This window comes from Emydura macquarii, unplaced genomic scaffold (genome assembly GCF_026122565.2).
Source record: "Emydura macquarii macquarii isolate MOO-44397 ecotype Brisbane River unplaced genomic scaffold, CSIRO-AGI_Emac_v2 contig_3530, whole genome shotgun sequence".
In the NCBI taxonomy this organism is placed as follows: Eukaryota; Metazoa; Chordata; order Testudines; family Chelidae; genus Emydura; species Emydura macquarii.
In genome coordinates this window covers 465,371-489,462 of record NW_027133667.1, presented here as the reverse complement: position 1 = coordinate 489,462, position 24,092 = coordinate 465,371, and the positions used below count along the sequence as shown (strand labels likewise).

The following is a 24,092-nucleotide window of genomic DNA, read 5'->3' as shown; positions in this document are numbered from 1 at the left end:
TCTGTATCAAGCTCACTGCCCCTCTCCCAACCTGCAGCATGTCTGGCCCTGAAAAGAAGCCTGTCATAACCAGGAAGCTCTCCTTCAGAATGCTGTGTAGTGGGAATTTCAGCCCGAGGACCCTCACTCACAGCCAGGGAAAGTGGTGCAGATTTCAGGCAGCACAGAATGGGAATTGTGCCTTCTTATCCTTGTCATAAAACCTTGCTCTGCCATGGAAAGGGGTTCTCTCTCTCCCCTTCTCTTCCCCTTCCTCCCCCTCTGCCTGGCTCCTCGTCAAAGTGTAAGGAGCACTTCAGGCAGCCTGGGACCAGAACAGAGGCATATGAGGATTCTGCTCCCCATGAAGCTGCATGGTATTACAGAGGGGTAGGTGAGAAATCCCTTCCCATGTTCAAAATGATCCTGCATTACTGAATAAAGCCGTGAGTGGTACTAGGCTGGTCCTACCACACTTACTTGGGAGCTAGCCAGCCTCGGGGAGCATGCAGATGGCCTTTCAGGCAGACATCTAACAAATTACTTTTACAATCAAGGTATTTGTACCAGCACCCCTCATTGGTTGAGTGGTCCTCAGGCCAGGATAAATAGCATTCCACCTCCCCCTGTAAACTGCCAGGGGAAGTACCATACACGCATTTCTGAAAAACAATCAAAATAAAACCAAAAAAATCCCAACCAAACAAAACCAACCTGCAGGACTTTTCCAGGCCAGGATGCCAGTGACTTACAAGGTACTCTAAAGTATCTTCCCTTTTAAGCATTATTAAATAGATTGTTTTCTGTAGATGACTCCTATGAAGCCATCTTAAGATCCAAATGAGGATGGACTTCTGATTAAAACCAAATGTTAAAGTAAAATGTTATGAAATGTCTTTGTTTATATGTAAGTTTTGGGACCCTAAGGTTGGTGCAGCAGTAGTTCCACACTTCAGAAGAGGAATTCCTTCCAAAGACCCATAGCACAGCAATTTCAAAGCCTCAGATCCAGCCATTGAGACCAAAGGTTTTTCAGATACTTAGTAAGGAAAGTCTACTTGGTGGCAAGCAAGTAGCTCATTGTCTAGTGATATGATCCTGCTTGGAGTGAGACATCACTGGCTTTGTCCTGGTCAAACTTTTTGTGGTGGTTGTGACAAAAGTAATGCTTCTAACTTGGTGGTTACTTGGAAGCCCTGTTAAACCCATGAATAACAATCAGTTATTCTGAATGTATATATTGTGCCTCCAAAATTACAGATGAGGAGTTTTGGGGAAACATCAGAGAAATTACCAGCTGAGATAGCAGAAAGGCCTCAACCTTCACCTCTGAAAGCTAGTATAGCAATCCATTGGTTACTACCCACACCAAGGGTTCTATCTTCGAGTGATTGCTCATATCCATTCCAGTATAGGTGTGTGCGCGCCCCATGCACAGATCCCTGGAACTTTTTTCCCTTAGCTAGCCCCGTAGGGTCAGCTCCGGCGCCCCCTGGAGTACCACGCTCATGCCGTGGTACATAGGGCGCTGTTGACCCTGCAGCCCCTCAGTTCCTTCTTTCCGCCTGTGACGGTCACACGGAACGTCTGCCTCTTGCACTCAAACGCAAGTAGCATCCCTTAGTGTTAGCCTTTATTGTTAGAGTTTTTTGTTTTTGAATAGAATAGTTAACAGTTAGTTAAGGTAGTTAGTGCCCTTAGGGGCTAGAGTGGAGCCATGCCTGGCTCCACAGGCTTTAAAGCCTGCACTCAATGTGCAAAAGCCTTCTCTGTCAGTGACCCTCATGATCATTGCCTCCGATGCCTCGGAGAGCAATACAGGAAAGAAAAATGTAAAATTTGCAGGTCCTTTAAACCGAGGACCCAAAAGGAGAGGGACGCCCGGTTAAAGGCGATCCTCAAAATTTTCCTCCAAACCAACAAAATCCTCAGCATGACAAAGACAAAAAGAGCATTTGTGTGTGAGAGCTCACCGTTCTCATACAAGACATTTCCTTCTGATACACAGTCTGCGTCCACAGTCTTGTTTGGTTGGTAGTAGTCATAGCAAGGCACCCATCACAAATTATTCACCTAGACAACATGCCAACTGACCATTGCTGGAAAAGATTCATACTTGACAGCTGTTCAAAATCTGGAAGAGCATTGAATCTGATGCAGAGAATTGTTCACCCAAAGGTCAAAGCAGGCCTGGCACTGGTGATAAGTAAACAATCATGATAATGATTTACAAAGATCCAAAACTTCATTGCATCAGTCATTTCTTGGCTGTGGTCATCTGTAGCCAGTTCTCTCTAGTGGCTAGAATTGCTGGTGTCACACAATTGCTTCATCTCCTGGGTTTCTTAAAATGCTCCTGCAGAAATTTCTTCTGAGAATATGGTACTTAATACAATGCAAAATCAGGTGTCTTCAGATCGCCTTCGAATGTCCCTTTGTGAGCAGGTGAGCACCAACAACATGCTGAAAGCCAATCCAATTTTCACTCTAGATCCTTGCATACTCACTATGGAAGGAAGCTCTGGAAATTTATCTTTCAGGGGATCTCAGATCACTCATCCTTTTAGTTCACTTTGACAGCTATATTCATGGTGAACCAAAAAAACCCTCAATTTCCCTCCCAGCAAAATAAATATGGCCATATGGTATCTGACCAGTGGCCCATTAAATCCTATGCCAGTGGCCAGGTACCAGCTGCTTCAGTAGAAGGTGCAAGAAACCACATACTAAACAATTATGGTCACAGGAGAAGTCCCCTCCTACTTCTTGTAAGAGATAGAGATTTGCTTATGATTGAGGCATGAGTGTTTATATCCCATCCAAAACCAGGGAGAAACCAGAGATCAAAGGGTCTCCATAGCAATTGGAAATGATGTCTTGGGCAGAGAAGAATCTGCTACTTTTCAAGACAACTCATGTATAAGCTACAGAAGAAAGGGAGAACTGAAGTCATCCACTGGCCCAGAAGACGCTTTGGATTTGCTAGTTAGCCAAGGAACCCACATTGCACCTGATGACCAGGCCTCTAAAAAGAGGGTCTTTTTCATTCAAAACTGCAAAACCTAGATATAACAGCCTGGATATTGGAAGAGAAATGTAGTTCAGCATGGATTCTTCATTAGCCTCTGATGTATTTTGGTATCCAGAGAGAACTCAACCAGGGAATTTAATTAATTGATTTAGTCAAATTTACATTTCTGATGTGACGGGAAACAGAAAGCTTTTTGAGGCAGGGACTGCCTGTTAGTTTGTGCAGTGGTTGACACCATGTAGATCTGATCTCTAGATGCTATCTGGATACAAATGTAATAATAATCATAAAGTTCCAGTGATCTCAGCTACATTAGTTTCTCCAGAATGGTTTATTTAAATCCTACAACCAAGCACCAGAATGTGCAACAGAATGAGAAACATGGGAATCAGCACTAGTGGTGTTCCATATGTAGGCACACCAGATTCTCCATTTGAGTATCATCAGATGCCAAGACTAATCAATGACAGATTACACAATCCTGTGGCTAGCCTTTCTAGTTGTCATTACTTCCAATAGGTAGGTTTTGGAATTTGTTCTCCCCCCATTTTGTTCTAATCCTTAGCATCCCTTTAGAAGTTTTTGGCATACATGGCCATTCCTAGCACTCTAAAGATGTATCTTAAGCATATGGAGCACAAAAGCAAATTGTACCCTGTTCAGCTAGGTCTATCCAAAATGCCAAGGTCCTGCAGGCAAGATATTAGAATCCTGCACTAGTTGGCATGCTAGGAATCTGGGAAACTATTCACAGAAGTCTCTAGGAGCATTGGGAAAAATGTGTAGGAGTCTCAGCTGAGGAAGATTTGCAAAGTAAGTTTCTATTCATCTGCAGAGGTTGCATTTGGCAGAAAGGTGCTTCTGGGTTGGTTTCTACATAATTCCTTGCCTTATACGGTGGGGAACCCTTCCCTTCCTGCCTTTTATTCTAATGTAATAATAATAAACTCTGTATATTCTCCACCCCCCATCCCCTTCTGAGATTCACTGCTGGATACTTCCCATTAGTGATGAATTAGAAGAGACGTTGTGAAACAGAATGAGAAATTTCTTACCTAATAATTTTCTTTCTGTTAGCAGTTTCTCTCCTCATTCGGCCACCCTGGCATCTGGTAAATTACCAAAATACAAAATGGAATTTTTGTCTAAAGGGAGACTTAGACATATAGTTGTCTTAAGGTTATTTAATACATTATACCAAGTTGTCTTAAGGCTAATAATCAATTGCTGGAGTATTTCTGCAATGTTAGAACAACTCTTCTGGTGGCCTGTACTGAAGGGCTGGGTTTGCTCCAGTAGCCTCTAGCAATAAACACTGGACTGCCTCCAAATTCCATAGATGGAGTACTAACTATTAGTGATGAATGAGAAGAATAGCTATGCAACAAAAAGTGATTAAGACAGATATTTTCTCATTTTTTGCAGGCAGTTGGATTCTGTCCTCACTGATCTCACACGTAATTCTGCAGAAGGGACAGAGTACTTCAAAATGCTTGTCGACGTGTTTGCTCCTGAATTCCGCAGTCCAAAGAACATGCATCTGCGCAACTTTTACATTATTGTTCCCCCACTGGTTAGTATTTTTTTGCCACATATGTTGATGTGAATTTTTAATTTATTAGATGAGATTTGTGGTTTAATTTTATGCATCATAAGTACATGCATAGTAGACTATTCAAGTAGACTTAAGCAGTAACTCCCAACAGTGTGCAGCTGGGACCTCTTCACTGGAAGAGTAACTTTAAAAATCTTTTCATCCATTGTAAAGTAAGTCAATGGAGGAATCTTAAAGGGGCAGAGAAAAGATGCATCTGGAATAGCAGGTGAAAGGAGAAAAAGCAATTATATTAAACTGCCTCTTCCCCAAAAGTGCCTATTTAGCAGTAGCTTGGGAACCGTCAACCACTTTTAACTCCATATTCTAGTGTATTAACTAAGGCCCTCATCCTGCAGTTGGATCTCGTTGGGATGATCTTTGCTTCCATGCAGAGCCCCACTGACTTCAGCAGGGCTAGCTTTTATAATAGAAAATTAGCTGAAGGTGACTGAACCTCCAGCTGCGATTGTGAAAGAGGAGGTGGCATCTTGGGGGATAGAAATGAGGGAAAGGCCACATAATCCAAGGAAAGGCTAAATAATGAATATATTCAAACTAGTAGGGAAAAATTTCGCTCCTTCTCCGTATATATTTCAGCTGTTTTTCAGAGATGAGTGCATTTCAGAAAGCTGCATTAAATATCTTCTTAAACATTTACACTTTAATGTATATGCCACTCTGTGGTGTGTATTAATAATCTTTTGGTTTGACTCCTGGGTGGTTGAAGAGAATTGGCCTTTGACCACATGCCTCACAGTGAGTGCATTAGTAGCCGATTAAGACCCATCCAGTGCGCAGTAGTGCTACAATGATATGAAAGAGTAGCTCCATCTAAACAGAGTAATAGAATTGCATGACACTGTCAAGTGTGACCTTCTAAACAAAATTGAGTAATTCGATCCTAGTTTAAAATACTGTCTTTAGTGAGCTTTCAAAACACATCTTACACTTTTGGATTAGATTTAAGAAAAGTTATTTAGCTTTATTAAAACCTCCATTGGACACCTGCTCTGTATTTTTGTTCTATGTCCCTTATATTAAACACTTTTTAAATAATTATATAATATGAAACAATTGACATCACCAGCAATTATAATGAAAATTATACCTTTCATAATTAACTATATTGTACAAAATCTTCCCCCTCCAGTCCTCAGTTGACTGTCTCCCCAAAAGCCTAGGAAAGAGATGTGCTGTCCATCCAAAACCCATACAAGTCAGGGATTCAGAATCTAACTTAGGTTTTGGATGTAATTATATTTTACAACTGACAAAATTGCAAGTGTGACTACCTATTATTTTATCAAATCTTACTCTGAGATGACATTCTTTGGGATAACTGCCTTTCCTTCTTTTCAGACTCTCAACTTTGTAGAACATTCAATTAGCTGTAAAGAGAAGCTGAATAAAAAGAACAAAGGTGGAGCAGCTTTCACTGATGATGGCTTTGCTATGGGTAAGTTTAAGCATACTGTCTAGCCTTCCAGTCAGTTGGCATGATCAAGACTTTACAAAATAATAATTTGCCATAACTTTTACGTTTAACATTGCCCAGTAATTGTAATTTTAAAATTTGAGTTGTTCTTATTTCAGCATGACTGACTTGTATAGATTATTGCTTTTCAGCTTCAATGTTGTATAGGTAGTTCTCTCACTTCTCTATATGCACTGCTAGGATAGACAACACTTTACCACAGAACAGTGACATTTTACAAAAGTCTATTTCATCATTTGTTGGGTATTTTAGTGATTTTGTTTATTTCAACATTTTTATTTTTAAGGGAGCATGCATACAAGCACATCTAGTTGTGATGGTTTTATAAAGTAAAACTTTTATTACAGTTTCACAGTTCAGACTTAATTGTAACGTAGCATGTAAAGTGAATAGTTCCAATACTGACTTTGGAGGATATTCAGGAGTGTGTGCATAAAATATGGACCTGCATTTGTCCATATTTTGCCCTTTGACTTTGGTAAATGGTTTGTTAATGACTGCAGGTGTGGCTTACATTCTAAAGCTTTTGGATCAGTACCAGGAGTTTGACTCACTTCACTGGTTCCAGTCAGTCAGGGAGAAGTATGTGAAGGAGATAAGAGCAGTGGCTAAGCAACAGAATGTGCAATCAACTAATCAGGATGAAAAGCTACTACAGACTATGAATCTTACCCACAAGCGACTGGATGTTTGTTTACAGGTACATCATGGTTCCAGTTACATGATTTGTATTGAATTTCACATTTGCTTGTCTTGGTTCAATTGGTTATTAGTCCTGTAGAAAGCACCATCAAGAATCTGTAGAGACCATTTGACCATTTACTGATGCCTAGCGTAAAAAAAATCCTCCTCTCAATAGAAGGGATGAGCTTTGTGGTATTAATTATATATATATAATGCTGTAAGTGTGCTTGGTGCTTTAAAATGTGTTAAAAGAGAAATACCTTGCCCCTAAGAGCTTGAAATCTACAGTAGATGGCTCACTTGAGCAGGGAATATGGGGCTACGTAGCAATAAACAATATGATGACTTGTATGTCAGTGTGTAGAGAATGCAAAGAAGCTCGGTTCATACTGTTGGATGATATTATTTCTGTGAATTGTGCAGATGAATATTGTCTCAGCTATCAAACTGAGGAAAGGCAAGCCTTATTCAATATCTTTTGAAACATAGTAGTTCTAACTTCAAGACACACAAATTACAGTTCTTTCTACTTTATGTAGGTAGCACCACCCCTTTTATCTGTAAAGTAACATGGAAAATCAGTAATTCAAATAGATAGAGGTAACACGTGTGACACATTATATATATATCTAGAGGTAACACGTGTGACACATTATATTAGTGCATTAAAAATAGATTAAGTTCTTTTGGCAAGTTTAAGTGCTTTGCAAACAACATGTGAACAATGTATAAAGAGGGATTTCCAAAAGCACCTAAGTGATTTAGAAGCACAAATCCCATTGACTTTCACATAGATGCTGTTGCAAATCCCACCCATATGTGGTGTAGATAAGTTCTGATATACCACCGCTTACTGAAAGTCTTTCTTGTTTAAATATTTTTAATTAGGAGTTTGAACTGCTTTATTTCTCGCTAAGCAGTGCAAGAATATTTTTTAGAGCAGACAAAACGGCAGCAGAAGAAAACCAGGAAAAGAAAGAGAGAGGTTAGTGAATATGTAGAACTTCTTCAGATTTTGAAATTCTTGTGTCTTCAGAGAGAACCCGATTAAGATTTTATGGTTTCTTGTGCAGTATTGCTCAAAGACTGCAACATGGGGTGCTCTCTCCTTGTCCTCTGTAACTACATTCTTCTTACTCTCAGCTGATTCAGCAGAACTCCTATGCACTCCAGATAATGTTGTCAGAACCTAATGGTGATTCAGGAGTCAAGGACAGCTGATGGTGATATCTGGAGTGGAGTGAATTTTAATATGGACTATTGACCAAAAAAGCCAGTGATGGGCAGAAAAGCAGTAATATTACTTATATGGGCTAAATGTAGCATCATTCTCACCCTCACCAATCACCCTCTGTTTGATAATGGTAAACTCCCCTTCATCATCTTTATGATAAACTCTTGGAAGGTATTCGATTTGAATTAGTCCATCGTTGCTATTAGCTTGCTCTTCAGTGGCTGTGATTAAGGAACTATTTTTAACTCTCATACAGAGATTGTTGGCAACATATAAGGAGATAAAGGCTTGAATGTGTTATACTTTTAACATGCAAATGTTCCCAGTGTATTTTGTCTTGGAAATTGAACTTCTAATATAGGATTTAGAGAGTATATTGTTGATTCATAGTTTATGTGAATTGACCAATTAATATCAGTAGGTGTCATTCAGTGCCAGGAGAATAATCCTACCACACAAATTTCTATAGTCTCTCTTGGACAAGGAAAGTTAGCATGGGTGACTGAAAGCCTCTCTCTTTAAAAAATGAAAAGTGCTCACAAGAATTGTGAGTTAGATGTATGGTTGTGTCACAATGGATTTAGGAAAATTGGTATAGCTAATCTCACACAGATAAATGTGGTGAAGTTAAAAACAGATCTAGTAGCATTTGGCCAGAAATACCTCTTTTAAAGGTAATACAATGTAAACTTCCTGTCTGTAGTTCTGGTAGGTTCTTGTCACATGCTGAGTTTTTGGCTAAAAACACACAATTTTTTGTTTAAAAAAATGTAAATTAAATGTGCCACTGTAAGTCTGCCAGAAACGCAAAGGAAGTAAACAGATCAAGGGGACTGTCCCAAAAGGATCCGTTATTGTTTCTCCCAAGGGAAGTTGGTAGTTCACTTAAGGATATATTTTTTAGGATGAAATAGCATTAGTTTTTTGAGTATTTTTAAATTTCTGTTCATTCTCAGTGGCGTTGCTCAAATTACTATGCAGACTTTACCACACACACAAAAAAAATTAATAGAAAAGGACAAATAATGTGGTAACTTTGAATCAACCAGTCATGAAAGACACGTCAGGGTAAGTATTTATAGTCATGATAAACTTGCCAGTTGTGTGGCAAAGTGTGTTCTGCGGTAGTCAAGGCTTGAAAGTTTATGCTAAACTGAAATGCTGTAAACCAAGCAATATCAGAGGCTTTCCCTTCAGTGTTTAGACCTTGATTTTGCAGAGCAGTTAAGCACGTGTGTAATTTTTCTCATGTGAGTAGTCCCATTGACTGGGACTAACCTCATGAGCAAAGTTGTGTATATAAGTGCTTTGCAGAATCAGGGCCTTATTGCTGCCCGGTCAATTAGAATACCTCAGCCAAGAGAACAGAACCTGAGAATGTTCATGGCATACAGCAAGCTTATTTTTCTACAACGTCTGGGTAAAAACAATTACCTTTTTTGGTATAACATATCTATTAGTTTTAACTTCTGATTTTAATTGTCTTTTTTTCTTCTGTAGAAGAACCTGTTAAAACAAGCAATGTAGATCTGTCCAGCGCTGCACCTTCAGATCCTGTTGTGAAATGATATCGCTGGTATGCATTATTTGTATGAGCTATCAGAATTATTCATTATCCTGTTCTTTCCAATAACTCTTTGTAGGGATAAAATCTCTAAATTTCATTTACCTGCTGTGTTAAACTCTATAGAAAATGGTACAATACTGTAGCAGTACCTACTGGGCTGCTATAGCTAAGTTTGTGTTCGTATTTCCTTTGGAAAACCCCTATTTTTCAGGTGTTTTACATTTATCTACAACATTTTGCTCTGAGCTGAAACTAAGCATATAAGACCTTGACTTAGGAACAACTGTTATCTTAAGTTACAGAAGTGCAGATCAAAATTAGTAGTTCACTTATTTCAGATGTTTTCTTGCATCCCTAACTTCAAAACATTACTTTAAAAAAAACAAAACAAAAAATGTGTAGGCCTTTGTTCCATGGTTTGCACCAGGGCATTCTGATCTCTTCAACAAAGAAAAACAATTAGACAGATAATTTGCATTTAGAGTAACTATTGTCTGAAAAATAATTTGGATGCTGGGAATGCATCATATCCAGAGCGTATGTTGCACCTAATACCGTAGTCACAGACTGCATTGTAATAATACTCAGCACACCCTGTGAATGTATATATTAAGACTGATACACAAGTACAGAAACCCTTATTAATGTTAGCATACCTCATAAAGCCTTTATTAATTGATACTGATCCCCTGGCATATCAGTTGACCTAAGGGGGATTAGTAGCTCACTTTCCCTTTCTTTTCTTCTTTCATATCAAAGAAGGGGAAAAAGGAAAACTAAGCTAATGAAACTGTGTTAGGTTTACACTGACGGCCTGACTTTCATATACAAAAATAATGAAATTCAGAGACGAGAAAACTAGAGTTAGTGCTCCCTCTCGTGACCAGGCACTGTAAGAACAGGTGTCTGTGAATATTAAGTGAACTTGCATTTCATGAATGCTGTAGTACCTTAGCACAAGTTTCAGCCTCAAGTCTGTATCTCCTTACCTTTTTTAGATCCGTTTCACCCTTGGTCTTGTCCAAACATAGTCTTACATGCTTTATAATCAACAACAATTGCACTGCAGGCTCTAAAAGCTGCTGTACACTGTGAGAATCTGTATAACTGAAACACATGCTTACTGCAGGTTTGTAGATTGTGCAAGAGTGAGACAGTAGTTATCCAGATTCCTGACTCAAGCAAATGGCTAGACTTAGCTTAAAATTAAGTGCCAGTTACCACAAACTGTAAAAAGGTACTGTTATGTTTTAATCATCCAGAACATCGCCTTGCGAGCTAAATAAACACTTCAGTTAGTTTAACTGTGACTTGCAGTTTTTTGGGCACCTCTGGTATATTTTACACAGTTGCCAGCCGCCTCATCTCCTAATTATAGGGCAAGATGCTGTTCTGTAAATATTTCAAAATTACTCCAAAGCTGATCACTGATTATGTACATATGATTAATATAATGTGACACAGCTGATATTTGCCCGCTCTGTCAGTCAGTGCTTCATGTAGTAATCAGTACAAATGACGTTTTGCTGAAAATGAACAGACCAGATTGGCATGGAATTTTTTTCCCTAATGCTGAAAACATGACCCGGAAGCATCATAAACTGATTAATTGGCTCATTAAATCCTTTATTTGCAATCCGTCATAATTGCTGAGATGGCCTTGAAGAGTGCTTTATAACCTAATGTGTATATGTCTGAATTGCTGTTTTATTTTGATATGAGACTTTCAAAATTAATTTGTAATTTTTTGTGCCTAGTTTGACTTGTTCGGGCCAATAGCTGACATTTTCATCAGTGCTGTTAACTTCCCTGTTCCTGTATGTGCATATACATGTCCCTGTTTCAAACCTATCTTCAGTCATAGTTTGTAGGTTCTTGGGGGTCTTAAGAGCCTATGGCTAGAGATTCTCCCACTTCTCTTATAGATTGACTCTAGGTAAACGTGTACATTCATGGCACCACCTACGCTATAATAAAATCTGCACTTTCCCCTTTTGATCTGTATTTTGGAAGAATGCTATTACAAACCTTTAATACTTTGCAGTTAATCTTGGGTAGTGTACAGATCAGGCAGATACAGTGCTAACAAATTAATGTGCTTCTGATGACTGAAATTCCACAGAAAGGACTAAAGGCTATTTTTAGTACTCTGTTTAGAGGTAGAGTATGTGGATGTGTAATGTATGTGTGAATATATACATATGTACCATGATATAGCTCTTCTTGCTAATATAGGATTGTAGTTAATGTATTGGGAACATCTCACTATGCCATAGAACCTCACTAAGGGGGGAGCCATTATGTGGATTCATGCAACTTCCAGCTGGAGTACTGAGGCACATGCCCATGGAAGAGAGCTCCACATTAAACCCTTCCACTTCACTAGGAATTACAACTGGATGCTGTTCTACTACAGTGGGAACCTGGCCCTGCAGCTCTGGCAAGACTGTGGGAGTGAGGATCTTGGTACAGTGAGGGAAAGAGGATGGCCACAGCTGGCTTCCTTTTGCTGAGGACTGATAGACCAGCACCTCAGCTCCCCTTTGCCTTTGTCAGGAACAGGAGGGGATATTGCTGAAAGTTGGACTATCTCACCAAGAAAGCAGCAGCTGCTGCTGCTGTCTTTCACTTGTTCCTGGGCTGTGTCACAGGAAGCAGAAGTGGTAGTAACAGCCCTTTTAAAAGCCCATGCCTCTCTCCTGACTGGTTGCCAGATTCTTCAACCCCAGCCTTACAAGCCCCCCTTCCCTTTTTCCTTCCCCTACAACAGCAGTAGTGGGGGAGGAGTCTGAGTACAGTAAGTGCTCTAGTCTCCTTGCTAGCTCCTGCCCTTTCAGGGGAGAGATTCCATTGCAGTGGCTCCACTTACAGCTGACCCATCTATACTTCAGGGAGCAGCAGAGCTGCTACTATGCTTCTGGTTCATAGCTGTAGACTGGTGGTTTGCTGAAGTGCAGATTCCTGAGGTCCTATTGCATTCTGTAATTTAGAACTTTTCACCTGATGTCCATTAATGACCACCATTTTCAATTTCTCAGGTATGAAGGACCAAATGTAACATGTATTATCTAACTCATTTTACAAAAAGGGTATTTTGTTACCTCAATCTTTTTTTGGTTCTGTGAGTAGAGTACACTATGTACATAAAAAGTTAATAAATGTAATTTTGAGAACATCACTCTTTGATAATTTTTTTGTCTTCAGTAACAGGTGTCCTCTGAAATATAAGCAGGTTTCAGTTCTTTAATAAAAAATAGGTCGCAGGGTGGCTGTTCTTACAAAACCATGCTTGTGTGTCAGTAAAGTGAGCAAATCAATACTCAGAGGGCGGGGGAAGTAACATTTTGCTCTAATTATAATTAATTGGCATGATGCTCACATTCAAACATTCGGTGATGAATCTGACAGGAGTCTAAGCCTTCTGCCATACTGATTCTATGCAAAATGGGCACCTACAAAGATATTTTGGAAGCCTATCCTTGTCTTGTTCTAGTTAACCTTAAGCTCTCTAATATCAGAAAAAACTAGTTTCTTAGTAAATGCCTGACACCTGTTCCGGCTAAAAGAAACTGGTTCATGTACTTCTGTATCTAATGATGGATGGGTTTTTCTCACTGGGACAGATTTAGAAGGTCTTCCTGTGATGTGTCTGAAGTCTTTGCCGCTGCATATAGGCTTCAATGACCTGACAGACCAGCTGCTTCTTGACAATGCAACACAAAATGGCCAAGTCTCCATAAACAGGTCCTCTATGAACTTATTTCAGATGAAACTGGAGAAAAACTAAATTCACTAAAAACACCAGTCACTATTGCACAGATTTATAATCTAGCTTTTTATTGGTAAACTTTTTTTTGTTGAAGACTGTTGCAGACTTTATTTCATCATGAAGTTAATATTAAACTTACTACCATACTTAACTCTAAAAACATAGTGACTTATGACTGTTTTCCCTCGCTGCTGCTTTCAAGAGGCTTACCCATATAAAAACCACACATAAACAACATACAAATTTCTCGACTATTTCTGAATTCTGTTTGCATTTTAGTGGTATTTAAACTAACAAATCCAGGAGTTGTGTTATATTCAGGACTTAACTATGGAATGTATAAGTGTGGTCCCCATGAAGATGAATAGGCACTTAGATTTATTTTATAAGCTTGTTCTAAATGCAATACAAAAATAGATTATATTAATAGGAAAAAATTAGTGTTTATCAAATTGTTTTGTAAATAGACTAGCACAAAAGATAAATTCTTGTTACACTTACAGTACACTAGAAACTAAAAAAACTTCATCATTTGAAAATAAAGTAAATAGTGCATTTTTCTTAACCTTCATTCAGATACACTATATCATGCAGACTATGGAATTTACTGATGACTACAGGTATGAAATTTCTATGGTGGCCTGATTTTCAGAGACGCTGAACATGCACAACTCCAACTGAAGTCAACAAGAAGGTGATCTGCACCTCCAAACTGACCAAAAATGTAAAAATCGGAAGTAATGTGACATTAACTCTACTTCAAAGAGTCAGTTTTTCTCAGCTGACTACCACCATCAAGGGGTTAACATTGAAACGTTCCACAAAAGATTGTCAGCTATTCCAAAACCAGAAGGCCAAATTCTGCTCTCACTTCATTGTAAATCAAGAGAAACTACACTGAAAGTTACTCCTTTTTCTCATTAGTGTAAATGAGAACAGAATCTGGTCCAAACAGAATGTGTGCGCAAACCTTGAAAAGCCAGAGATCTTTGCAAAAATGACTCCCTGCTTTCACCCTTCCCAGCCAGCATTCGAGGAATGAAAAGTTTATGCTTCTGACTCCTCCCCCCTATCTTCAGGTATGGCTCCATCCTCTTCTGCCTGGTCATTCAATAATTTGAATTTTCCATCATTTGTTAGCGGCATGGACATCATTAACTGAGCTAGTGCTTCTGGATCCTGAAACGAAGATGTTGATGAATGAATATTAAGTTCATGAACCTATGGGGGTTGTTTTTCTTTTTAAGCATATAACGCTTTTGTTCAGGTTTGTGTTCTCTCCATGACATTTTAAAATATAGCATTATATATAAATGAGATTTTGGCCCCAATGCTGTAAATAAATAATCCATTTCCATTCATACTTGTACATAAAATTAGTCATATGCATGACTGTTTTCAGGATTAGTGCTTTTATTTGCTGATTTTGCCTAAAATTATATTATACTAAAACTATAGCCCTTGACAAATTTGGGGAAAATTGTGGATAACTTGTCCCCTATTGAAAAAATAATGAGTTTACCCAGTTTTCTGGCAGAATGGTACTTTGCTTATCGTGTAAACTATTTTTTTCAGAGAAAACTGATACATCTAACTTGCTTTAGAACTCCACGGAGCCCAGAAATATGTAGGAAAGTTCTGATTAAAATCATGAGATTTTTATAGGAAATCTTCACAATTGCAAGGTTAGGTAACTTTTGGGTTGAAAAACCTCATCCTTATTTCTCAGCCCCGAGAAGAAGAGTTGTGGATAGTTACTGTGAAGTATTAATGTGGAAAGCTCAATTTCGTTTCTAGGTGCATTTTTCACTAATTCAGGGGACTTATTTTTAAACTTTCGAGGACTTTCTCCCCACTGTGAACAATTGCATATATATTCAAATTAAATTTAGGTTAGTGAATTTTGTCTCAAATAATCCTTGAATCAGACCGTTGCACAATCAGATTAAATGTAAAGTTTTGCAGTATATCTGATAACTGAGTTAAATGTTTGTCTCTGTTCAATGTGGACTAGCAGCAGTAGTTTTCAGGTCTCACATTGAATTTTGTTTTATATACACTGTAAGATAGCCAAACAGTGCAGTCAAATTTACAGGACATAAATGAGCATTACAGTGAGATGGGTGAGGGGAATTCAAAATAATAAGCATACTTTACCTTTTGAGCCTCAATAATTTCCTTTCCCAAGCTTATTGCATAACAAATCTGCAGAAGAAATGTAAGTTGACTTAGTTTGTAGTAGAACTTTAAAAATCTATGCTAACTTGGATGAATCATCATTAATGAAAATTCACCATCTCAGACTTCATAGAACTAGGGTATCTATTTAAAAAAGCATGCTATCATAGGAATGGATGTCTAAATATGTCTGTTTTACAAAACTAGGGTCTGCTCCAATGCTCACTGCAGTCAACAGAAAGACTAGTGCTTTCAACTGGCTGTGGATCAGATTCATAGTGATCCAAATCATGACACTGCTCTGCGTTTTAGACACCTAGCAAATTACAGGAGCAACACTGAGCTCCACAAAGCCTGAGTTAGGCACCCAGACTCCCTATACAAAGAATGGGGAGAGACAGATGTCTCAGCATGCTAGACGGGGAGCCCATAAGCTAGCCAATAGGAGATGCCAAGAAGGATGCATCTTAAGGGACACTCCCTCATGGAGATAGGAGTCTAGTTCTGGTTGCGATTCACAAGCAGGAACTCACCCCTGGAATCAGGCCTGTAACTTCCTTCTTGTGAGAAGGAAGGAATTAGGCACCTACCCCACTCTGCACAAAACAGTGGGAGGAGGAGGTGGTGGTGGTATCCACCTCACAACTTCTAGCCCAGTGGTTAGAGCACTCACCTGGGATGAGATAGACCAGGTTCAACTCACCCCCCCTCAGGCAGAGAGGGAGAGAGGATTTGATTGCTGACAGATGAGAGACCCTCTTCAGAGAGCTCTACCCACTGAGCTGTGGGATACTCTGAGGTGGGCTTCCTCAATTTCTCCTGTTGAAGCTGTTCCATTTTGGATAAATAGTTAGTCTTTGGACAAGAGAGAGGAAGAGAAAATGATGCTGTAGTCCAGTGGTTAGGGTACCCATCTGGGAGGTGGGAGACCCAAGCCCCCGGCTCTCTGCTTCCATGACTCTGCAATTATTTGTACACAGCTGAACAACTTCAATGGGAGAATGAGATGCACATCAGCATGCAACTGGGAGGTAGGTGCCTAATGTAAGTGGATCAGGGCCTTAGTTACTAATGAAAAAGCTTTTCCACCTGAATGCAGAAAAAACTGGTGGACTTGTCTCTCCCATCATAATCTACTTCTGTTTGCACAGCCTTCTGTTATCTCATGTGCAGCTGTATCCATTAGTATCAGACTACAGATATGGTCTGCATTGTCTGCTCTATAAGAGGCTGTAAAGTCTGGGAGTTTAGGAAGTGAGTTAACACTCCCACTCCCGTCAGTCTACTTCAATTATCCCAGAATTCATCTTTTCTTCAAAGGCAGTTAGAGAGAAAAGATAAGTGAGGTAAGATCTATTGGACCAATGTCTGTTGGTGAGAGACACAAGCTTTCCAGCCACACACAACTCTTCAGGTCTTGAATGGCCCCTTGGAATATGTTTAGTGTAAGTAATTAACACAATCTGTTCCACCTTGCATTTAGCTGTGACACTCAGCATATTTTTCCCACACCTGAAGAAGAGCTGCATGTAGCTCAAAAGCTTGTCTCTCTCACTAATACACAGTGCTCCCATAAAAGATATTACCTCACTCATCTTGTCGCTCTAATATCCGGGGACTAATACAGCTACAACTACACTGCCTACAACTTAAAGGTAGTTGTGACAACACAGGTGGCAAATTTGCTTTTGCCAGCATTGGTGCTGGACACTGACTCCTCTCCTAAGACCTTAGATGGTAGCATCAGCATTCACATAAGTTCCCTTCTTTTTATTTGCTATCTATGAACTTGTCCCTGGAGTTAGGCCATCTCATTTCCCTAAATCATTAGATTAAGAATAAAGGAATCCCGCTGACTTTCTGTAACATTCCCCTGCTACGAAGTTTCCTGAAGGCAGTTTGACACTAGGATTAATTTTTTGAAAATACAATATAAAATAATCATGAGACCTTTTCGCCTTCTGTGTTGCTCTCAAAAATATTTGCACTCATGGATTCTTCCCCCAGAGGCTCGGTGACACGGACCACAAAACCAATCAGTCTCTTGTTATCCTGATGGGCAGCAAACTGCGTCACGCTGGCAAGTTCAAACTGGAAAAGCATATTAGAGAACTTTAAAACTGGCAAAAGCTCAACTAGGTTGGCAGACTAACCCTCTGTTATTAAATGTGATCAGTGCAGAGGGAAACAAGAAACAGATGTTGCAATTATTTAAACTTCATTATCAAGGAAGAATTACTTACAGTGGTTCGTGTAACTTGGGTTTGAGGGTCTATTAACCTGCAATTGTAAGAAGTTGTAAGTAAGAACACTGAGCACTTCTATAATGACTTTGTCCATAGAGCTCTGACGTTTTACAAAAGAAGGATCATTATACCAATGTAATAGATGGGGAAACTGAGGCACACGAGAATTAATTTGCGTAAGGTCTTGCAAGTCAGTGGCAAAGCCAGGAATGGAATTCAGCTCCCCTGACTCCCATTCTACTGCCCTTTGCTCGGACCAAACTGCCTTTTTGATGGAATGGGTAACGATAGTTCATGACACATAGGCTAGGATGAGATTGATAGTATAAACCAAATTGATAAAGAGACACCTAAAATAAAGGGTTTTTTTCCCAAGTGTGTATGAGTGTGACAGAGACCTGACTTGTGCACTGGCTCTCCTAGCTGAAAGTTTTCATAGGGAGACATTTTTGGCAGTTATTTTAAAGCAATAAAAACAGGATAAGTGATCTGTTTTGCAGGATTGTGTTTCAAGTTCAAAGTGAGATAGGAATGTCTGCACAGAGATGATCTTTCTAGACCTCTCTGCTACCATTCCAGCCCTGCTGCATCCTGAAAGCTTGGATCAGATTTCTAACTATTGAAAGACAAGAAAAGTCCCACTTTAATGTGAATTGGGGTCCTCTACAAAAGCAAGTCACAGGAGCTCGGGCCCACCTAGGTAATGAGAAACCCTTGATTTCAAACTTGTAGATGATACTGGAACAATTTTGGGATTTGTTTATTTCTAGAACTTACATTATCACTATAAAGAGATCTGAGTGCTGGGCCCAGTCATTGGTCTGTTACAAAAGGCAATGGTTATAGTGTGGACTCTACAGAACCTCCCTCCACTGTAATGACATAATTAGCTTTATAATTAAAAAAAGATATGCCTGTAACAGTGGGGCTTTCCCTATTCAATCTTAAGCTATTCTGTCTGTAGAGCTCTACATGTGGAAATCTTCTACCCTGTGAGGAAACAAAGGTTATGTATTTAAAAACCTCCTCCTCCCTGTAGATGCCTCAAACAGAAAAGGGAAGTATGGGAGGGCTAAGAGTGTGTTAAGAATTTTTACTCCACCTGAGACTCTTGCTGGTGATCATGAGATGGGATTCAGTTGTACGGAAGATGTTATGGATGGCACGAGCAGCCAACACTTGCCTCATAGCTTCATAAATCACCTCATTTGTATCGTCTGATTTAACAGCCATAGATCCTAAAAACCGAACTACAAACATCTGCTGCAAGAGTGAATCTGGAAAACAAAGAAATGGGCTCCTGTTCTACACTGATTCATGCCTGTGTTCGGCGTTACCAAATAGCTAATTTTACTACCAGAATTGTTTTGCTGAAAAACAATGGTCAATTACCGGGTCGTAACTTGGGATAACTGTGCCTTCCACATCATTTCCTCTTCAACTACATTCCCTGTTAGCCAGGTTTTAGTCTCACCCACCTTTACAAAATGCTTGGACAGCAGGCAAGTGCAACAGATAAGTTGGACAGCAGACAAGTTTTTGAAAAATTTGTAACGGATTAATTTTTCATGAAAGTTTTTTCTTACTTTTTGTAAGAATACACTTGGTCTTTCTCTCACTGCTGCTCCAACTCTGGGATGGTTGGTTATTAAGTAGCTGAACTCGCTGTACAATTTTTAAAAGTGATAAATTACGAATAATTTCGCATAAAGCCTCATCTTAAATCAAGCTAATCCCTGGTTCTAATCCTCATGTGAAAAAAATTCTGTTTTCCAATTTGTTCTATTCTTGATTGTTTCCTCTGTAAGGGGCAGGAGCAAGAGAGCATGATGAAATTTCTCCTCTCTCTGTGGTCCTCTCACACTTTAACTGTTGCTTTCCTGTTCTAATGAGGCCCTAGTAAATCTTCCTTTCTTATCTTAGTGTGCAATATGTATTATACAGTAAGCTTTGGTCAGGATCAGGGTCCCCTTATATATTAGGGGATGTACAAGCAAACATGGTACGAGACGGTCCCTGCCCTAAAAAGTTTACAAGCTAAGGCCCCAGTCTTGCAATCTGATCTTTCCTGTGCCTGTAAAGAGCCTCCTTGTTTTCAGTAGGCTTACATATAGGCAGCCAGAAAGGATCTGCTTGAGTGGCTCAGATTGCTGGTTTGGGGCCTACAACAGGATGAAGGTAATACCAGTAATCCTTACTAGCCTTCTACTTTCCTGCTTGGAACTCATCATCTCACTCGTCCCACGCACCACCACCAAATACATACATTAAAAAATTCCTCCAACACACTAACAGGCTCTTATCAGCAAGGCCAACATAGTTGTGGGATGAGAACTGTACTGTGGGCCCCAGGGCTGTGTGACATTTCTTTTTTTTGAAGGGGGAGGAAGACAGCATAACCCTCTCCTGGACCCCACTGAGGCACCGTGATTTTAATGAGGTAGCCTGAGAGTTTTAGAGCATTTAGAAAAAACAGCTTTTAAACAGTTGATGCCACTATACATACGAGTGCGACTACTGCCCCACTAGAAGGCAGTACCAAACAATGGTTAGGGAATTGTTTATGAAATTAAGCGCTATCTTTTTAAAAAATTTCTGTTTGTCTCTCTTTGCGCCCCACCCCCTTGTTTTGTCTCTTTCCTTCCCCCACCAAATTTAGGAAAAAAGGGTTCTACTCTGGGATGTGATGTGGAATGTCAAGGGGGGTGAGGCTGGGATTGTTTGAAAGACAGGCTTGTACGGGAAACTAGCCTCCGCTGTTAACTGCGGAGCTGCTACCACTGCTCTGTGGTGCCAGATGCTTTTAGTGAAAGATGCAAAGGGGCAGTCGGCTAAATTAAATCTAAGCTGCTGAGGATAAAAACTGTAACGTTACAAATAAAGCCTTTACCTTCCTCATCATTCTTGCTGTCTTCAGATTCTCCAAATGGATTTGTGCGCCTGAAAAATGTTTAAAAAGAAATAAATCATCATGCACAAGTGCTCAGAGCGGCAGATCAGCCATTTGACTTTATGAAAGTTCTCATCGGTTTGAATGACCACAGACAAACGTCGTAAAAGGCATAGCTTTCCTCCCCAACCCGTTTGGTCGAAAAGGTCGAACCTTAGCTGGCTGTACCTGCCACCTCTGTTTTGATCCAAGAATTCAGTTGCAGGAAGTACAATATCAAACTGAATCGGCGTTCCAGGGGCAATTAACTCCGTGGAATCCGGCTTGATGGACGGTTCGTTAGGGATGATCTTGTCACTCTCCATCTCCGTATTCTTCACGTTCTGGCTACAGGGAAAATGGAGAAAGGTTTTGAATGAAAACATAATGTAACAGTGGAAGGAAGACAGGCTTTCACCAAATCCAAGGGGGAATTAACTGGTGTTCATTGCCCTGAATAAGCAAACTACAATGTGAACATGTCACTGAGGTTCCTAACGGAATTTCTCTTTCTCTTCGTCGTCATAAATAAAGTCACTTACTGGTAAAAAGAAATACCACCACATCCGAAAGGAAGGGGAACAAATTCTAAACGAGCTGCTTTGCCTGCTCTTCGTTACGTTACCATGGTAAATGATGTGTGCACCACTGCCCTCTATTGGTTATTATCAGTAATGCGCAAGTGGATCAGCTCAAATAGTGTTTATTGAGCACAGGGGATGTGAGCTGCATTATTTGTGCAGTCCTGAATGGCAAGGGAGGGAACAGACATAACCTCCACCACATTCCTAGATGGTTACAGATTTGTTACAATACAGGGGCAACTTGTGTGTCTTTATGCAACATTCCTCCCTGTTCTTCCTCACAAAGACTTCATCAGCGAGTGGAACTGCTTTTGAATTTCTTGCAATTGCAGAAATCTCCTACCAATATTTATGCCTATTAATTTTGGTAGCAGAATCTTGATTAGTTTTGTTCCTGCAAGATTTTCTGTTTATATGCAGAATAGTGAATTACAGAGCTAACTCACTGCAACCCAGCTAACATTTTCCTTCCCTGTAACAAGATTAGATTCAGCTATTTTCCCTAATTATTCATTATTAAATCATCCAGTGCATTGTAAAACTCAGACCAAAGTAAAATTCTGACCTCCTGAATGAAATGGGAATGAAAGCATGCAGTGGTAGCTGTGTTGGTCCCAGGATATTAGAGAGACAAGGTGGGTAAGGTTGCATCTTTTATTGGAACAACTTCTGCTGGTGAGAGAGAGAAGCCTTTTGAACCACACAGAGCTACAGATATTCCTCACCCATCTTCTCTCTCTCGACTGGCACTGCTGATGGCTTCTGAAGCCTATGAGGTCCCTAGGGAATCATAGTAAACTAGGAAGAACTAGTTTTTAGCTAGAGGTCAGTATAACATGAGAGAAGGTGAAACCTTTGAAGGGTTAGAGGTTAGATATGCACAACACAGGAAGAAATATGTATGTTGTAAAAAATAAATAAATAAAAATCCTGGCAGGACTGCATACAAAGCTCAGACAGAAGTTTCTACCTATGAAGGTCGGCTAGAGACTCTCTGCTTTAATTTGCCCTACGTTAGTGCTGTTTTTAGGGTCACACATTCAGAGCATGAAAGTAGTCAGTCTCTGGAGCTGGCACTGGACATCGGTCAGGGAGCCTGAGGTGTTCTTGCTGCGTAGAAGGCTGGATTTCTCAAGAAAAGAGGGGATAGTTCAGTGGAAAAGTCTTTGTTTTTTAAATCCAGGTGCACATGGCTTGATTATTGACCTTTATTTGCAGAGAGAGGCTTTAACAACTGAGTTTACTGAGTCCAGCATCATACCCAGCACCGACTGCATGACTGCTCCTTGAGCTGGTTTCAGAGTATAGACAGGACTAGGGTCAGGCAGTCTATAGCCAAACCTGATTTTTCATTTGGATGGTGACAGTGCTGAAGGGCCCCCAATCAGTGATCAGGATGCCAGTGTGCTGGGCACTATACAAGCATATAACAAAATGGTCCCTGCCCCAAAGAGTTTACCCTCTAAGTACTATGTCTATTTCAGAACCAATGAATAGGAGAGACCCCACCTGCATGTTAAACCTGGAACTGGCTGGGGCCTTGACCCTGCAAGCTGGACTGCATGCAGCAGAGCCCTGAACTCATATGGGGCCCCATTGCATGGGATTCTGCACAGGCACAGGGATCTGCTGGGATGGACCGACTCACAGGGTCAGGGCCTCCCACACGTCTGTTGGCCTGTAAGCAGAGTTTGATTGGCTGCACAATGGGGGGCAGGGGGGGAATCACTCCTACAGAAGAGCTGAAGTGTTACCTGGGATTCAAACTTTCATGTTTTTTCCCAAAGCTTGTGATGGGGGTCACTGCCTGGAGGGCTGTCTGATTTAACTTGATTGCAACGGCCTGCAAAACAAAACGAAACGGCACACTTACAGAAATGCCATAGGTCCTGTGCTATGCGTTTGAAAGAACAGATGAAAACAAACAAGCTCTCACCTCTGGATTGTCGGTGAGATAGATCTGCCTGGAGATGTTGTTGATTGCACATATCCACTTTAAGGAGAAGAAAAGAAATTGAATTCTCCAAACTATTTAGTGTACAAGAGACTATAAATGTTAACCAGTGAAATATTTTACCTCCTCGTATTCTTTTTTACTTTCTGCTTGAAGGGTTATCCCCCTAAAACACAAATACATTTAATTAATGTTTTTCTTGTATCTCTGGCACTCTCTGTACACAGAGATAGCTTCAAGAGAGTGGACTCAAAAAATGTCGTAAGGTCATCTTTAATTATTGCAATTCTATATCATAGGTAAGGCTGTAAGAAAATTGCAAGCTGCAATTTTGCTGGGGGAAATGGCAACTTTTAAAACACCACTTTTTATAGTTGCTGTGAATCTGAGTGGTGTTGCAACCCCAGGCGCCAGGTCGCAATACCACTCACTCAAATTTGTGCGCTGGTGCGCAGGGTTGCAACCACAACTCAAACCCGGCCCACTCACCCTTCTGTTATGTTAGCTTTGAGAGCCAGGTGGGAGACACAGTGTCTCTTCTATGCTGCTGCCCTGCTGGGGAAGGCAGGCTGCATGCCTTGGCAGAAGGTGCTGGAGCTTACGTGGGGGAGTCTCTGTTTCTATTTTTGTGTCATGTTTGTTTGTTTCGTGGTACTTGAACTGACTGCACTGAAACCACAGCTTTAACAAACCACGGCTGCAAGTACCGCACCAAAAAAATCATGACTTTGTTATAAGGTTACACTGGACGCCGGCGGTGCACTCGTGATAATGATGCTCACTTACAAATACTTCTGCTAATTAAGGCTCCATAGCCCTCTGAGGTAGGTAAATCAGTATTACTC

General features: G+C 40.2%; 2 protein-coding genes across 4 annotated transcripts in view; one reads left to right on the top strand and one right to left on the bottom strand.

The window, feature by feature from the left end:
* The window catches only part of WASHC4 (WASH complex subunit 4), a 56,621-nt gene extending 42,546 nt beyond the window's left edge, over positions 1-14,075 (top strand). For 2 of the 3 annotated variants that reach the window (XM_067536189.1, XM_067536188.1), the window contains exons 29-34: positions 4,436-4,583; positions 5,967-6,063; positions 6,606-6,802; positions 7,675-7,771; positions 9,521-9,596; positions 13,933-14,075. In XM_067536189.1, coding sequence (XP_067392290.1) covers positions 4,436-4,583; positions 5,967-6,063; positions 6,606-6,802; positions 7,675-7,771; positions 9,521-9,588 — 607 coding nt within the window. In that variant the 3' untranslated portion in view covers positions 9,589-9,596; positions 13,933-14,075. Of the gene's footprint in view, positions 1-4,435; positions 4,584-5,966; positions 6,064-6,605; positions 6,803-7,674; positions 7,772-9,520; positions 9,597-13,932 lie in introns of those variants that run through there. The other variant, XR_010917657.1, reaches the window with a different exon arrangement.
* The window catches only part of APPL2 (adaptor protein, phosphotyrosine interacting with PH domain and leucine zipper 2), a 49,873-nt gene continuing 39,184 nt past the window's right edge, over positions 13,404-24,092 (bottom strand). Inside the window, exons 12-21 of the mRNA XM_067536190.1 lie at positions 23,371-23,413; positions 23,230-23,286; positions 23,048-23,136; positions 20,899-21,057; positions 20,671-20,720; positions 18,883-19,057; positions 17,778-17,814; positions 17,485-17,625; positions 15,514-15,561; positions 13,404-14,535 (exon numbers count right to left, since the gene is read on the bottom strand). Coding sequence (XP_067392291.1) covers positions 14,404-14,535; positions 15,514-15,561; positions 17,485-17,625; positions 17,778-17,814; positions 18,883-19,057; positions 20,671-20,720; positions 20,899-21,057; positions 23,048-23,136; positions 23,230-23,286; positions 23,371-23,413 — 931 coding nt within the window. The 3' untranslated portion in view covers positions 13,404-14,403. The remainder of the gene's footprint in view (positions 14,536-15,513; positions 15,562-17,484; positions 17,626-17,777; positions 17,815-18,882; positions 19,058-20,670; positions 20,721-20,898; positions 21,058-23,047; positions 23,137-23,229; positions 23,287-23,370; positions 23,414-24,092) is intronic.